The 15,395-nt window shown below is 49.8% G+C and overlaps 1 protein-coding gene across 1 annotated transcript in view; it reads left to right on the top strand.

The window, feature by feature from the left end:
- Positions 1–15,395, top strand: part of LOC139230623 (choline transporter-like protein 4) — a 69,395-nt gene that overhangs the window by 39,117 nt on the left and 14,883 nt on the right. The window contains exons 8-11 of the mRNA XM_070862439.1: positions 1,788–1,887; positions 3,845–3,937; positions 7,693–7,789; positions 10,776–11,032. Coding sequence (XP_070718540.1) covers positions 1,788–1,887; positions 3,845–3,937; positions 7,693–7,789; positions 10,776–11,032 — 547 coding nt within the window. The remainder of the gene's footprint in view (positions 1–1,787; positions 1,888–3,844; positions 3,938–7,692; positions 7,790–10,775; positions 11,033–15,395) is intronic.

The raw sequence follows: 15,395 nt of genomic DNA, 5'->3' as shown, positions 1-15,395 counted from the left end.
GGTGAGTTCACGGAGGGATTGTAAACAAGGATGAGAATTCTGAAATCGGGGCGTTGCTTAACCGGGAGCCAATGTAGGCCAGCTTGTACAGAAGCTGACGGGTGAGCACGACTTGGTGCGAGTTAGGACACAGGCTGCCGGGTTTTGGATACCCTCTAGTTTACGGGGGGTAGAATGTGGGAGGCCAGCCAGGAGTGCGTTGGAATAGACAAGTCTAGGGGTGGGCACGGATGAGGGTTTCAGCAGCGGATGAGCTGAGGCAGGGGAGCGGAGACGGGCGATGTTACGGAGGTGGAAGTAGGCGGTTTTAGTTCGGCTGCGGAAATGAGGCCGGAAGCTCATTTTGGGGCCCAATATTACGCTAAGTTTGTGAACGTTGAGGTTCAGCCTCAGACAATTGGTAAGGAGAGGGATGGAGTCAGCGGCTAGGGAACGGAGTTTGTGGCGGGGGCCGAGAGCAATGGCTTCGGTCTTCCCAACAATTGAACCAAGAAACAAAGCCGATTTGTCTGTTGAATGCGATGGCTGTTGTAGCGTATATCAGGAGACTCGGAGTGCCAGAAAAAGTTAGGATTGCCCGTCCCGTGTGGGGCAGAGAAAAAAAACAGTGAACCATGTTAGAAAAAACTTTGGGAATATTCCTTCGAAAGCAAATTGAGCAATTTTCAGGAGACAAGGTGACCCCTGTATTCACCACTCGGCATAATTGGTGGTTTATCACAAATGTCCGTGGGGGAATACTGGACTGGGAGAACCAAACCCCTCCATCCGTGCAGTATGTTTGTGCACACTCGGAGGCCGAACTCCAAACCATCGTCGATATCTTCACTGAAGTGTTTGACAGTCAGAGCCTCACATTAAACATCCGTAAGACAAAGGTCCTCTCCAATTTTGCTGATGTTACAAAGATGGGTGGGAAAGCAAGCTGTGAGGTGGACACACACGATCTGCCAAGGGATATAGACCGGCTCAGTGAGTGGGCAAAAATATGGCAGATGGAGTACAGTGTGGGAAAGTGTGAGGTTATCCACTTTGGCAGGAAAAATACAAAAGCAAATTATAATTTAAATGGAGAAAGATTGCAAAGTGCCGCAGTACAGCGGGACCTGGGGGTACTTGTGCATGAAACACAAAAGGTTAGTATGCAGGTACAGCAAGTGATCAGGAAGGCCAATGGAATGTTGGCCTTTATTGAAAAGGGGATGGAGTATAAAAGCAGGGAAGTCTTGCTACAGTTATACAGGGTATTGGTGAGGCCACACCTGGAATACTGCGTGCAGTTTTGGTCTCCGTATTTAAGGAAGGATATACTTGCATTGGAGGCTGTTCAGAGAAGGTTCACTCGGTTGATTCTGGAGATGAGGGGGTTGAATTATGAGAATAGGTTGAGGAGGTTGAACCTATACTCATTAGAGTTCAGAAGAATGAGAGGTGATCTTATCGAAACATAATATTGAGTGGGCTTGACATGGTGGATGCAGAGAGGATGTTTCCACTGTTAAGGGAGTCTAGAACTAGGCGACATAGTCTTAGGATAAGGGGCCGCCCATTTAAAACTGAGATGAGGAGGAATTTCTTCTGAGGGTTGTAAATCTGTGTAATTCGCTGCCTCAGAGAGCTGTGGAGGCTATATTTTCTGTGTGCGTGTGTGTTATATATTTTATATATTATAACATATTTCACTGTTAAAGCATATTGGTATTTATTACTGAGATTATTTGCTGAATAGAACTGATAGAGATTGCTATAGAAGTTCTGTGTCTGAATCTGAAATCTTCCTGTTGCAGTGATCATCCTGGCTGTCATGGAGGTTATAATCCTGCTTCTGCTGATCTTCTTGCGGAAAAGAATCCTGATTGCTATTGCGCTCATCAAGGAGGCCAGCAAGTAGGTGTCACTGCTCACGAGTGAGCTGTTCACCAGAGAGGCGTGAGTTCGGGGCCCCAGCAGAGCCGAGGGCCCAGGGGCAGCACGGGCCCGGCCCACACTGCGATATGTGAGCGCACTGGGTCCGTGCAGCAGAGCAGGTCTCCAGCCATCCTGGTTAACCCTTGCCACTGGATAAAGGCCGAGCTCTGTCAAGCCCCGTGTGGTGGCTGATGTGTGACGGTCACCACACGTTAAAACAATCCCGGCTCAGGCATCTCCCACCCTTCACGATGTCGATCGGGATCTGGAATATTAGATCCTTCATTCAAACACCTGTGAACCCATCCCTTCTTGGCGTGGAAACAAGTCATCCTCGATATGAGGGACTGCCGATGATGATGACTGCTCACTAGCGCCCCCTACTGGGAAAGTGACTCCACAGATTAAATGGTCGCCATGTACAACTCCTGACGCCACCCTGTAAATGTGTATCAAGGGAACAAGACCCACCCGCTCGGGAGGCTGCCTGACTTGGTGTACCCATCATTCATTGATGGTTATACCCACTTACCCGCCTCCTATCACTCCACATTTTCCCCTGTGCACCTGATTACTGCTCTGGTGGTATTGGTGGCAGGTTGCTGGTCTATTCATGTGTTGTTGCTGGAGACCATTGGGGTGGATGGGGGAAAGGCCGGAGGGATAGAATCTGCGACCCTTTGCCACTTCCTCGTGTATTAAAAAGGACAAGAGGATTGACTTTTATGAGCAAAGGGTGAGGAGGTTGGGCCTCTACTCATTTGGAATTCAGAAGAATGAGAGGTGATCTTATCGAAACGTATAAGATTATGAGGGGGCTTGACAAGGTGGATGCAGAGAGGATGTTTCCACTGATGGGGGAGACTAGAACTAGGGGGCATGATCTGAGAATAAGGGGCCGCCCATTTAAAACTGAGATGAGGAGGAATTTCTTCTGAGGATTGTAAGTCTCTGGAATTTGCTGTCTCAGAGAGCTGTGGAAGCTGGGACATTGAATATATTTAAGACAAAGTGATAGTTTCTTAACCGACAAGGGTTTGGAGGAAGCGGGCAGGGAAGTGGACCTGAGTCCATGATCGGATCAGCCATGATCGTATTAAATGGCGGAGCAGGCTCGAGGGGCCGTATGGCCTACTCCTGCTCCTATTATGTTCTTACTAATAGCCTATAAAGTGCTTTGGGAGCAGTGAGCAGTGGCCTGGAGCAGCGGGAAGGCCTCGACCTGCGTGAGAACACCAGCGGCAGGTCGAGATCATGCAAGGAGGCCTCGGAGAGCAGCATGGAAGCCATTCCAGGGAGCAGTGCGAGCTGGTGCAGAAGGGCGACAGCAGCAAAGAGGGACGTCACCAAGATCCCGGTCGGTGATTGGAGTGCGGGCAGGTACAGCAGGAGCGGCGAGGTCGGGGCGAAGGAGCGACGAGAGACTGCGGTGGGACGTGATCGGGGCCCGGGAGAGGCGAGAGTTCGGGGCCCCAGAAGAGCCGAGGGCCCAGGGGCAGCACGGGCCCAGCCCACACTGCGGTATGTGAGCGCACTGGGTCCGTGCAGCAGAGCAGGTCTCCAGCCGTCCTGGTTAACCCTTGCCACTGGATAAAGGCCGAGCTCTGTCAAGCCCGTGTGGTGGCTGATGTGTGACGGTCACCACACGTTAAAACAATCCAGGCTCAGGCATCTTCCACCCTTCAATTGGAGTTCAGGACTGGAATATCGGGCCCTCCATTGGAACATCTGTGAACTCATCCTTGTTTAGCATGGAAGCAAGTCATTCTCGTTTCGATGATGCTTTGGGATCTCCTGGGGTTGTGAAAGGCGTTGTATAAATGTAAGCATTAGATTTGTTAGTGTTGAACATGAGGTGGACAGGATAAATCATGTTCAGTATCCGTGGCCCATGTGGATTAATCCTTTTGGTTTTTTTCTCTCTCTCATCCAACAGGGCAATTGCTCAAATCATGTCATCTCTCGTTTATCCCTTGGTCACCTTTATCCTCTTGGTGATCTGTGTGTCGTACTGGGGAATGACTGCACTGTATCCTTTAGTTGCTGGGTCGGTGCTGGAAATGTAGACTGGGGCTGAGGTTGAAGAGGAACGGCTTTGTCCTGGCTATGGATAATAACTTGTATTTATATCGCGCCTTGAACATAGTAAAACGTTCCAAGGTGCGTCACATCATCAGCATAGGCAGTCCCTCGAAATCGAGGAAGACTTGCTTCCACTCTTAAAGTGAGTCCTTACGTGGCTGAACAGTCCAATACGAGAGCCACAGTCCCTGTCACAGGTGGGACAGACAGTGGTTGAGGGAAGGGGAGGGTGGGACTGGTTTGCCGCACGCTCCTTCCGCTGCCTGCGCTTGGTTTCTGCATGCTCTCGGCGACGAGACTCGAGGTGCTCAGCGCCCTCCCAGATACACTTCCTCCACTTAGGGCGGACTGGTCTTTGGCCCAGGGACTCCCAGGTGTCGGTGGGGATGTTGCACTTTATCAGGGAGGCTTTGAGCGTGGTCCTTGAAACGTTTCCTCTGCCCACTGGGGCTCGCTTGCCGTGAAGGAATTCCGAGTAGAGCGCTTGCTTTGGGAGTCTCGTGTCGGACATGCGGACAATATGGCCTGCCCAACGAGCTGCTCGCGTGTGGTCAGTCCTCCCGGGATTTGCGGGGACATAGTTGGTGGTATTTCTCCAGCGATTTGAGGTATATGGTCCATGTCTCTGAGCCATACAGGAGGGCGGGTATCACTACAGCCCTGTAGACCATGAGCTTAGTGGCAGATTTGAGAGCCTGATCTTCGAACACTCTTTTCCTCAGCCGCTTCCCAACAGTGTTACAGACAAAAAGATAAATTTGACACTGAGCCACAGAAGAAATTATGGCAGGTGACCAAAAGCTTGGTCAAAGAGGGAGGTTTTAAGGAGCGTCTTGAAGGAGGAAAGTGAGGCGGAGAGGTTTAGGGAGGGAGTTCCAGAGCTTGGGGCCCAGGCAGCTGAAGGCACGGCCACCGATGGTGGAGCGATTATAATCAGGGATGGTCAGGAGGGCAGAATTTGTGGGGCTGGAGGAGATGAGAGATAGGGAGGGGCGAGGGCCATGGAGGGATTTGTAAATAAGGGGGAGAATTTTGAAATCGCGGCGTTGCTTAACTGGGAGCCAAAGTAGGTCGGCGAGCATAGGGGGTGATGGGTGAGCGGAACTTGGTGCGAGTTAGGACATGGGGCAGTTGAGTTTTGGATGACTTGAAGTGTATTGAGGGGTGGTGAAGGGGCAGGTGGAGAGATGCCCTAATTTTCTCGTGTGTTCTAAGGCGGAGCGCCCCAATGTTTGGATTAAACCCAGAAAATGCTGGAAATCTCAGCGGGTCAGGCAGCATCTGTGGAGAGAGAAACAGAGTTATCGTTTCGGGTCGATGACCCTTCATCAGAACTGGGGAAAGTTCGAAATGAACAGATTCGTACGCGGAGGAAAGAACAACAGTGAAGATCTGTGATGGGGTGGAAGGCAGGAGAGATTCGAGAGACAAAAGGGGATGATGGTCTGACTTGAGCAAACAGGAGAAGGGAAAGAGAAAGCAATGAAGATGAACAAGATAATACAAAAGATATACTTGCCACAGAGGGTGTGCTGCGAAGGTTCACCAGACTGATTCCTGGGACGGCAGGACTGTGGTATGAGGAGAGATTGGGTCGACTAGGCCTGTATTCACTCGAGTTTAGGAGAATGAGAGGGGATCTCATCGAAAGGTATAAAATTCTGACGGGGTTGGACAGACTGGATGCGGGGAGGATGTTTTCCCCGGGGCTGGGAAGTCTAGAACAAGGGGTCACAGTCTCAGGATACGGGGGAGGAAATTTAGGACCGAGATGAGGAGAAATGTTTTCACTCAGAGGGAGGTGAACCTGTGGAATTCTCTACCACAGAAGGCTGTGGAGGCCAAGTCACTGAATATATTTAAGAGGGAGATAGATAGATTTCTAGACACAAAAGGCATCAAGGGGTATGGGGAGAAAGCGGGAATATGGTGTTGAGATAGAGGATCAGCCATGATCATATTGAATGGTGGTGCAGGCTCGAAGGGCCGAATGGCCTACTGCTGATCCTGTTTTCTATGTTTCTGTGTCAAAGAAGCAAACTGAAATCCCGTTTGAGCAAAGAGCAGAACTACTTCAAGTTGGGCATGCCCAGAAGAGACGTGGCCTAATGCAAACGCAAAATACTGCGGGTGCTGGAATCTGAAATGGAAACAGGAAATGCTAGAAATCTCAGCGGGTCAGGGCAGCATGTGTGGAACGAGAAACAGAGTTCACGTGTCGGGTCAATGGCCCGTGGTCAGAACTGGCGAATGGTCGGAAAGAACGGATTGTTAAGGAGCGCTGAAAGGGGGGAGGGGAGGAAAGAACAAAAGGGAAGGTCGCTGATAGGGTGGAAGACAGGAGAGATTAGAGCCGATAACAGGGATGATGGGGTTGTCTATCATGCTCCCAGAGCAGGTGGGGGGGCAGAGGCAGTTTTGATCTGATGGTCATCTCCTTGGAGGTTCAGACCCATTGTTAGGGCAGAAAAACCCGGCAGCCATCTTGTGCACAGCAAGATCCCACAGAGCGACCTGGGGTGTCCTTGTGCACGAATCACTGAAAGTTAACAGGCAAGCAATTAAGAAAGCAAATGGAGTGTTGGCTTTTATTCCAAGAAGATTTGAGTATAAGAGTAACGATGTCTTACTGCAATTATATAGGGCCCTGGTGAGACCTCACCTGTAGTATTGTGCACAGTTTTGAACACAAGAACATGAGAATTAGGAACAGGAGTAGGCCATCTAGCCCCTCGAGCCTGCTCCGTCATTCAATAAGATCATGGCTGATCTGGCCGTGGACTCAGCTCCACTTACCCGCCTAAGGAAGGATATATTTGCCATAGAGGGAGTGCAACGAAGGTTCATCAGACTGATTCCTGGGATGGCAGGACTGTCATATAAGAAGAGATCGAGTAGACTGGACCTATATTCTCGAGTTTGGAAGAATGAGAGGTGATCTCATTGAAGCATATAAAATTGTTACAGGGCTTGACCGGGTAGATGCAGGGAGGATGTTTCCCCGGGCTGGGGAGTCTAGAACCAGGGGTCACAGTCTCAGAATCAGGGGTCAGCCATTTAGGACTGAGATGAGGAGAAATTTGTTGACCAGGACACGGGGGAGAACACCCCTGCTCTACATCAGGAAGAGAAAAGGGTTGTAAATCTGTGGAATTCATTGGCTCAGAGAGCTGTGGGATGGGACATTGAATAAATTTAAGACAGAGATAGACAGTTTCTTAACCAATAAGGGAATAAGGGGTTATGGGGAGCGGGCAGGGAAGTGGAGCTGAGCCCATGATCGGATCAGCCATGATCATATTAAATGGTGGAGCAGGCTCGAGGGGCCGTATGGCCAACTCCTGCTCCTATTTCTTGTGTTCTTATAAATTCTTCACTCAGAGGGTGGTGAATGTTTGGAATTCTCTGCCCCAGAGGGCTGTGGAGGCTCAGTCTTTGAGTAAAGTCAAGACGGAGGTCGATAGATTTTCAGATATTAAGGGAATCGAGGGATATGGGGATAGTGCAGGAAAGTGGAGTTGAGGTCAAAGATCAGCCATGATCTCATTGAATGGCGGAGCAGGCTCGAGGGGCCGAATGGCCCACTCCTGCTCCCAATTCTTATGTTCAGCCTCCCAGGGTCGACTTGAGATTTTCGTGCTTTTTTAAAAAAAAAACTCTTTCTCGTGTCTGGCTTTTTCCTTAACTTTTGGTGCTGTTCAGCTACCTCGCAACATCGGGGGAGCCTCTGTATCGGGTTGTGAATTTGGGCAAGGACAAGTGTGACTCCGTCACTGGGAATGAAACCTGCCACCCCATGGTGAGTACACTCGTGATGCACCAAGTACGTAACGTAAGCTGAATTCTCTCCTCCCCCTCCCTCCGCCCCAACCCCCAACCTCGACTTTTCCTTTAAATGAAAGGACGAGGTGTATTTATTTATCCTCTTTCACGTCCTCAAGATCTCCCAAGTGCTTCACAGCCATTGAGGTACCGTCACTATTTTGTGAGCAAACGCTTTGGAGCACAGCAAGATCTCTCGAACAGTCGTGAGATGAATGTCTCGGTAATGGAGTATCGAAGCAAGGAAGTCTTGCTACAGTTATACCATCATCATGGTAGGCAGTCCCTCGAAATGAGGACGACTTGCTGCCACACCACAAAAGGATGATTTCATAGATGTTTCAATGAAGGACCTAATATTCCAGTCCTGAACTCCAATTGAAGGGTGGAAGATGCCTGAGCCTGGATTGTTTTAACGTGTGGTGACCGTCACACATCAGCCACCACACGGGGCTCGACAGAGCTCCGCCTTTATCCAGTGGCAAGGGTTAACCAGGACGGCTGGAGACCTGCTCTGCTGCACGGATCCAGTGCGCTCACATACCGCAGTGTGGGCTGGGCCCGTGCTGTCCCTGGGCCCTCGCCTCTTCTGGCCCGGAACCCACACCTCCCCTGGGCCCCGATCACGTCGCTTCACGATCACACACCACTCCTTCGCCCTGACCTCGCCGCTCCTGCTGTATCTGCCCACGCTCCAATCAGCGACCTGGACCTTGTTGACGTCGCTCTTCGGTGCAGTCGCTCTCCTGCACCAGCTCCCAGAAGTACTATGCCTCCACACTGCTCCCGAGGCCCCCGCGCCGTTCCTTTTATGGCCACGACCTGCCCGCTGATGTTCTCACACAGGTTGGGGCCATAAACAGTAATGAGATGAATGTCCGGGTAATGGAGTATAAAAGCAGGGAAGTCTTGCTACAGTTATACAAGGTATTGGTGAGGCCACACCTGGAATACTGCGTGCAGTTTTGGTTTCCATATTTACGAAAGGATATACTTGCTTTGGAGGCAGTTCAGAGAAGGTTCACTTGGTTGATTCCAGAGATGAGGGGGTTGACTTATGAGGAAAGGTTGAGCAGGTTGGGCCTCTACTCATTATTCCGAATTCCAATGAGAGGTGATCTTATCAAAACGTGTAAGATTACGAGGGGGGGCTTGACAAGGTGGATGCAGAGAGGATGTTTCCACTGATGGGGGAGACTAGAACTAGGGGGCATGGTCTTAGAATAAGGGGCCGCCCATTTAAAACTGAGATGAGGAGAAATTTCTTCTCGGAGGGTTGTAAATCTGTGGAATTCGCTGCCTCAGAGAGCTGTGGAAGCTGGGACATTGAATAAATTTAAGACAGAGATAGACAGTTTCTTAACCGATAAGGGGATAAGGGGTTATGGGGAGCGGGCAGAAGTGGAGCTGAGTCCATGATCGGATCAGCCATGATCGTATGGCCCACTCCTGCTCCTATTTCTTATGTTCTTATGAGACAGATTTATGGGCCTAGAAATCCTGCTCGAGGCCTTCCCGCGGGCAAACCACTGAAAAAAGGCAAAAAGAAGCACACTTACCTGTTCCCGCTGCCCCCACGCGAGATTCCGATCCTGAGGCCTTCACTCCCTGCGTATCGCAGCACGTGCACATCGGGACGTCCGTAAGCTGGAGCTGGAGTCACATGGTTCTAGGCAGCCAATCCAGGTACAGTATCTTCTCATTCATAATAATGGGAACTCCGTAAGTAGGAGTTCCCATTATTATGAATGAGAAATGCCACAAACACACAAAACACTAATTTAAAAAAAAGAAAATATACACTACATATTTAAGATTCATTTAAATTAAAGTTCTTAATGTCTTATTTTTTTTTAAAAAATTACCTGATTTTTAACGTTTTTTTAATTCAGCTTTAAAATAAACTTGCAGTAGTGGGGCGGGTTTTTAAATAAAATGTGTTTTTACAAATTTATTTTAACGTTTTTGTGTATTTGTAAACACTTGCGCCTGTAACAGTAGGTTACACGCCTGCTTCTATCAGGCGCAAGAATTCAGAGGACATTTGCTGGGCAAGATATGGGCAAATCCCGCAATCTTGCTCTTGCAAACGTCCTTGCTCCGAGATGCAGAGGATCTGTCCAGCTCCAGCTTGACCGATCGGAAAAGCTGATTTTCAGCGCATTGCACGCTGACTTTTCCGATGCCTTCCCGGATCCGTAGAAACATAGAAAACAGGATCAGTAGCAGGCCATTCGGCCCCTCGAGCCTGCACCGCCATTCAATAAGATCATGGCTGATCCTCTATCTCAACACCATATTCCCGCTTTCTCCTCATACCCATTGATGCATTTTGTGTCTAGAAATCTATCTCTCTCCCTCTTAAATATATTCAGTGACTTGGCCTCCACAGCCTTCTGTGGTAGAGAATTCCACAGGTTCACCACCCTCTGAGTGAAAACATTTCTCCTCATCGCGGTCCTAAATTTCCTACCCCGTATCCTGAGACTGTGACCCCTTGTTCTAGACTTCCCAGCCCCGGGGAAACATCCTCCCCGCATCCAGTCTGTCCAACCCCGTCAGAATTTTATACCTTTCAATGAGATCCCCTCTCATTCTTCTAAACTCTAGTGAATACAGGCCCAGTCGACCCAATCTCTCCTCATACCACAGTCCTGCCATCCCAGGAATCAGTCTGGTGAACCTTCGCTGCACTCCCTCTGTGGCAAGTATATCCTTTCTTGGGTAAGGAGACCAAAACTGCACACAATACTCCAGGTGTGGTCTCACCAAGGCCCTGTATAACTGTAATGAGACATCCTTGCTCCTTCAAGAAACTTGGTACGGACCCAGGGAGGTTGGAATTTCTGCTCCAAAGTGTTGACAGAAGATGACACAAGGAAAATATATATCTTTTTTTTTTTACACAAGTGTGGTGGGATTCTAGTGAGCATCTTTTTGCTTGTCTCTCTCACTCTCTGTAGAATTACAACATCTCCAAGTATGACTGTGAAGGAGCAAAGTGCGTCTTCTACAAATACAACGATGAGGGAATCTTGCAGCGCAATCTCTTCAATCTTCAGATCTACAACATTATCGGCTTTCTGTGGTGCATGAACTTTGTCATTGCCCTGGGACAGTGTACTCTGGCGGGTGCTTTTGCCTCCTACTACTGGGCCTTCGATAAACCCAAAGACATTCCCTATTTTGCCGTCTCCGGCGCCTTCATGCGAACTCTCAGGTGAGCTCCTCGGTAAGACGGGAATTGGCGTGTAGCTACTTTTCATTTGAAGGAGTCTGGGCCACTGAACATAAGAACATCAGAAATAGGAGCAGGAGTAGGCCATACGGCCCCTCGAGCCTGCTCCGCCATTTAATACGATCATGGCTGATCCGATCATGGACTCAGCTCCACTTCCCTGCCCACTCCCCATAACCCCTTATTCCCTTATCGGTGAAGAAACCGTCTATCTCTGTCTTAAATTTATTCAATGTCCCGGCTTCCACTGCTCTCTGAGGCAGCGAATTCCACAGATTAACCCTCTGAGAGAAGCAATTTCTCCTCATCTCAGTTTTAAATGGGCGGCCCCTTATTCTAAGATCATGCCCCCTAGTTCTAGTCTCCCCCATCAGTGGAAACATCCTCTCTGCATCCACCTTGTCAAGCCCCCTCATAATCTTATACGTTTCGATAAGATCACCTCTCATTCTTCTGAATTCGAATGAGTAGAGAGGCCCAACCTACTCAACCTTTCCTCATAGTCAACCCCCTCATCCCCGGAATCAACCGAGTGAACCTTCTCTGAACCGCCTCCAAAGCAAGTATATCCTTTCGTAAATATGGAAACCAAAACTGCACACAGTATTCCAGGTGTGGCCTCACCAATACCCTGTATAACTGTAGCAAGACTTCCCTGCTTTTATACTCTATCCCCTTTGCAATAAAGGCCAAGATTTCATTTTAATCCCATCTTAACGGCTCTTTTGCATAGAACTGCATTGAATTTTACAGCACAGAAAATATGCCATTGGGCCAAACTGGTCCATGACGGTCTTTATGCTCCACACGAGCCTCCTCCCACCCTGTTACTGCTCATTTCATCGGGCACATTCCTATTCCTTTCTCCCTCATGTACATATCAAGTTCCTCCTTAAATGCATCCATGGTATTCGCCTCAACCACTCGCTGTGATAACGAGTTTCACATTCACCCCACTCTCCAGGTAAAGGGATTTCTGTTGACTTCCTTATTGGATTGATTAGTGACGGTCTTAAATTTATGGCCCCTTGTCTTGGGCTCCCCCCATAAGTGGCAACGTCGCCCGTCTCCACCCCTGCCTCAGCTCATCTGCTGCTGAAGCCCTCATCCATGCCTTTGTTCCCTCTAGACTTCACGATTCCATCGCATTCCTGGCTGGCCTCCCACATTCTACCCGATGTAAACTAGAGGTGATCCAAAACTCGGTAGCTCTGTGTCCTAACTCGCACCGAGTCCCGCTCACCCATCACCGCTGTGCTCGCCGACCTACATTGGCTCCCGGTTCAGCAATGCCTCGATTTCAAAATTCACCATCCTTGTTTACACATCCCTCCATGGCCCTCGCCCCTCCCTATCTCTGTAATCTCCTCCAGCCCCACAACCCCCCCCCCCCCCCGAGATGTCTGCGCTCCTCAAATTCTGCCCTCTTGAGCATCCCTGATTATAATCGCTCCATCATCGGTGGCTGTGATTTACGCCTTTCCGCGAGATCAAGTGGTTTCGGGTGTGGTGGACTGTAAATGTTGTGATATCGCAAGGTATAATGGAATGCGGAGAAAAATTGCAAAATGCTGCAGTACAGCAGGACCTGGGGGTCCTGGTGCATGAAACACAAAAGGTTAGTATGCAGGTACAGCAAGTGATCAGGAAGGCCAATGGAATCTTGGCCTTTATTGCAAAGGGGATGGAGTATAAAAGCAGGGAAGTCTTGCTCCAGTTATTCAGGGTATTGGTGAGGCCACACCTGGAGTACTGCGTGCAGTTTTGGTTTCCATATTTACGAAAGGATATACTTGCTTTGGAGGCAGATCAGAGAAGGTTCACTCGGTTGATTCTGGAGATGAGGGGATTGATTTATGAGGAAAGGTTGAGTAGGTTGGGCCTCTACTCATTGGAATTCAGAAGAATAACAGGTGATCTTATCGAAAGGTTTAAGATTATGAGGGGGCTCGACAAGGTGGATGCAGAGAGGATGTTTCCACTGATGGGGGAGACTAGAACTAGGGGGCATAATCTTAGAATAAGTGGCCAGCCATTTAAAAGATGAGGAGGAATTTCTTCTCTGAGGGTTGTAAATTTGTGGAATTCGCTGCCTCAGAGCTGTGGAAGCCGGGACATTGAGTAAATTTAAGACAGAAATAGACAGTTTCTTAACCGATAAGGGAATACGGAATTATGGGGAACAAGCAGGGAAGTGGAGCTGAGCCCCTGATCGGATCAGCCATGATCGTATTAAATGGCGGAGCAGGCTCGAGGGGCCATATGGCCGACTCCTGCTCCTATTTCTTATGTTCTTATGTATTGCAATTGTGTGGGACAAGCTCAACTGGCCAGAGGGCCTTTACCTGTCCATTATTGTCTTTAGCTCATTGACAATGGAGCATATCAGAGAATAACCTGTGATCTAACCTTGCTTGACATCCATTAGCCAATCTGAAACATACATTGTGGATGGAGGAGGGAATGAAATGGAATTTCAACTATTATTTTTTTTTAGAAATAAATTTACTTATATTGAGGGGTCTAAAAATAAACTTAGCTTATTGAAAGACTAGAACACCCCTGAGCTGGGATTATCCTTTAACTCCCAATTAGCAAGGAGTATAACCATAGTGAAGAAATAATTAGAAATCGCCCTTTTTTTCTTCATCATTTCCTTGTGTTTTGTACTCTCTGAACTTCTGAGTGTAAGCCGTGGCTCAGTGGGCAGCACTCTCGCCTCGGACTCAGAAGGTCGTGGGTTCAAGTCCCACTCCAGAGACTTGAGCACAAAAATCTAGGCTGACACGCCCAGTGCAGTGGTGAGGGAGCGCCGCGCTGTCGGAGGGGCGGTGCTGAGGGAGTGCCGCACTGTCGGAGGGGCGGTGCTGAGGGAGCGCCGCACTGTCGGAGGGGCGGTGCTGAGGGAGCGCCGCGTTGTCGGAGGGGCAGTACTGAGGGAGTGCCGCACTGTCGGAGGGGCGGTGCTGAGGGAGCGCCGCGCTGTCGGAGGGGCAGTACTGAGGGAGCGCCTCACTGTCGGAGGGGCAGTACTGAGGGAGCGCCGCGCTGTCGGAGGGGCAGTACTGAGGGAGTGCCGCACTGTCGGAGGGGCGGTGCTGAGGGAGCGCCGTGCTGTCGGAGGGGCAGTACTGAGGGAGCGCCTCACTGTCGGAGGGGCAGTACTGAGGGAGCGCCGCGCTGTCGGAGGGGCAGTACTGAGGGAGCGCCGCACTGTCGGAGGGGCAGTACTGAGGGAGTGCCGCACTGTCGGAGGGGCGGTGCTGAGGGAGCGCCGCGCTGTCGGAGGGGCGGTGCTGAGCGAGTGCCGCACTGTCGGAGGGGCAGTGCTGAGGGAGCGCCGCACTGTCGGAGGTGCCGTCTTTCGGATGAGATGTTAAACCGAGGCCCCGTCTGCCCCCTCAGTTGTATGTAAAAGATCCCATGCCACTATTTTGAAGATGAGCAGGGGAGTTATCTCCAGTGTCCTGGGGCCAATATTAATCCCTCAGTCAACGTCACAAGAACAGATTATCTGTTCGTTATCACATTGCTGTGTGTGGGAGCTTGCTGTGTGCAAATTGGCTGCCGTGTTTCCCACATTACAACAGTGACTGCACTCAACATGTACTTCATTTGCTGTAAAGTGCTTTGGGGCATCCGATGATTGTGAAAGGCGCTATAGAAATCCAAGTGTGTCTTTATTTAACCGGATTTTAAATGTTTAAATGATTTAATAACAGGTAATTTTCTGTGCTTTAAACGTCTTGCGCTGATTAAAACAGACCTTGCATCTGTTTTTTTTCCAGTCGTAAGAATTTGAAGGGCATTGGCTGGGCAGGGGATGGGCAGATAGCTCAATTCTCTGCCGGCGGAATGCCTATATGTTCGGATCGCAAGTGCCGGGGCTTGGGCGCCCCTACGGGCAAGTAGCCCCCTCCGTACCCGCCCCCGAGGGGACCACGATTTGAGGCACAGTGTCCTTCCGTGGAGGTCATACCTGCACGGGTAGTGTGGGTAAACCTGCAAGAGTGACGCAGGGCCTTGCTGAGACCACACCTGGAGTATTGTGGGCAGTTTTGGTCTCCTTAGCTAAGGAAGGATACACTTGCCACGGAGAGAGTGCAGCGAAGGTTCACCAGACTGATTCCTGGGATGGCAGGACTGTGGTATGAGGAGAGATTGGGTCGACTGGGCCTGTATTCACTCGAGCTTTGAAGAATGAGAGGGGATCTCATTGAAATGTATAAAATTCTGACGGGGTTGGACAGACTGGATGCGGGGAGGATGTTTCCCCGGGGCTGGGAAGTCTAGAACAAGGGGTCACAGTCTCAGGATACGGGGTAGGAAATTTAGGGCCGAGATG

This window comes from Pristiophorus japonicus, chromosome 19 (assembly GCF_044704955.1).
Source record: "Pristiophorus japonicus isolate sPriJap1 chromosome 19, sPriJap1.hap1, whole genome shotgun sequence".
In the NCBI taxonomy this organism is placed as follows: Eukaryota; Metazoa; Chordata; class Chondrichthyes; family Pristiophoridae; genus Pristiophorus; species Pristiophorus japonicus.
This window is presented reverse-complemented; position numbering and strand designations above follow the sequence as displayed.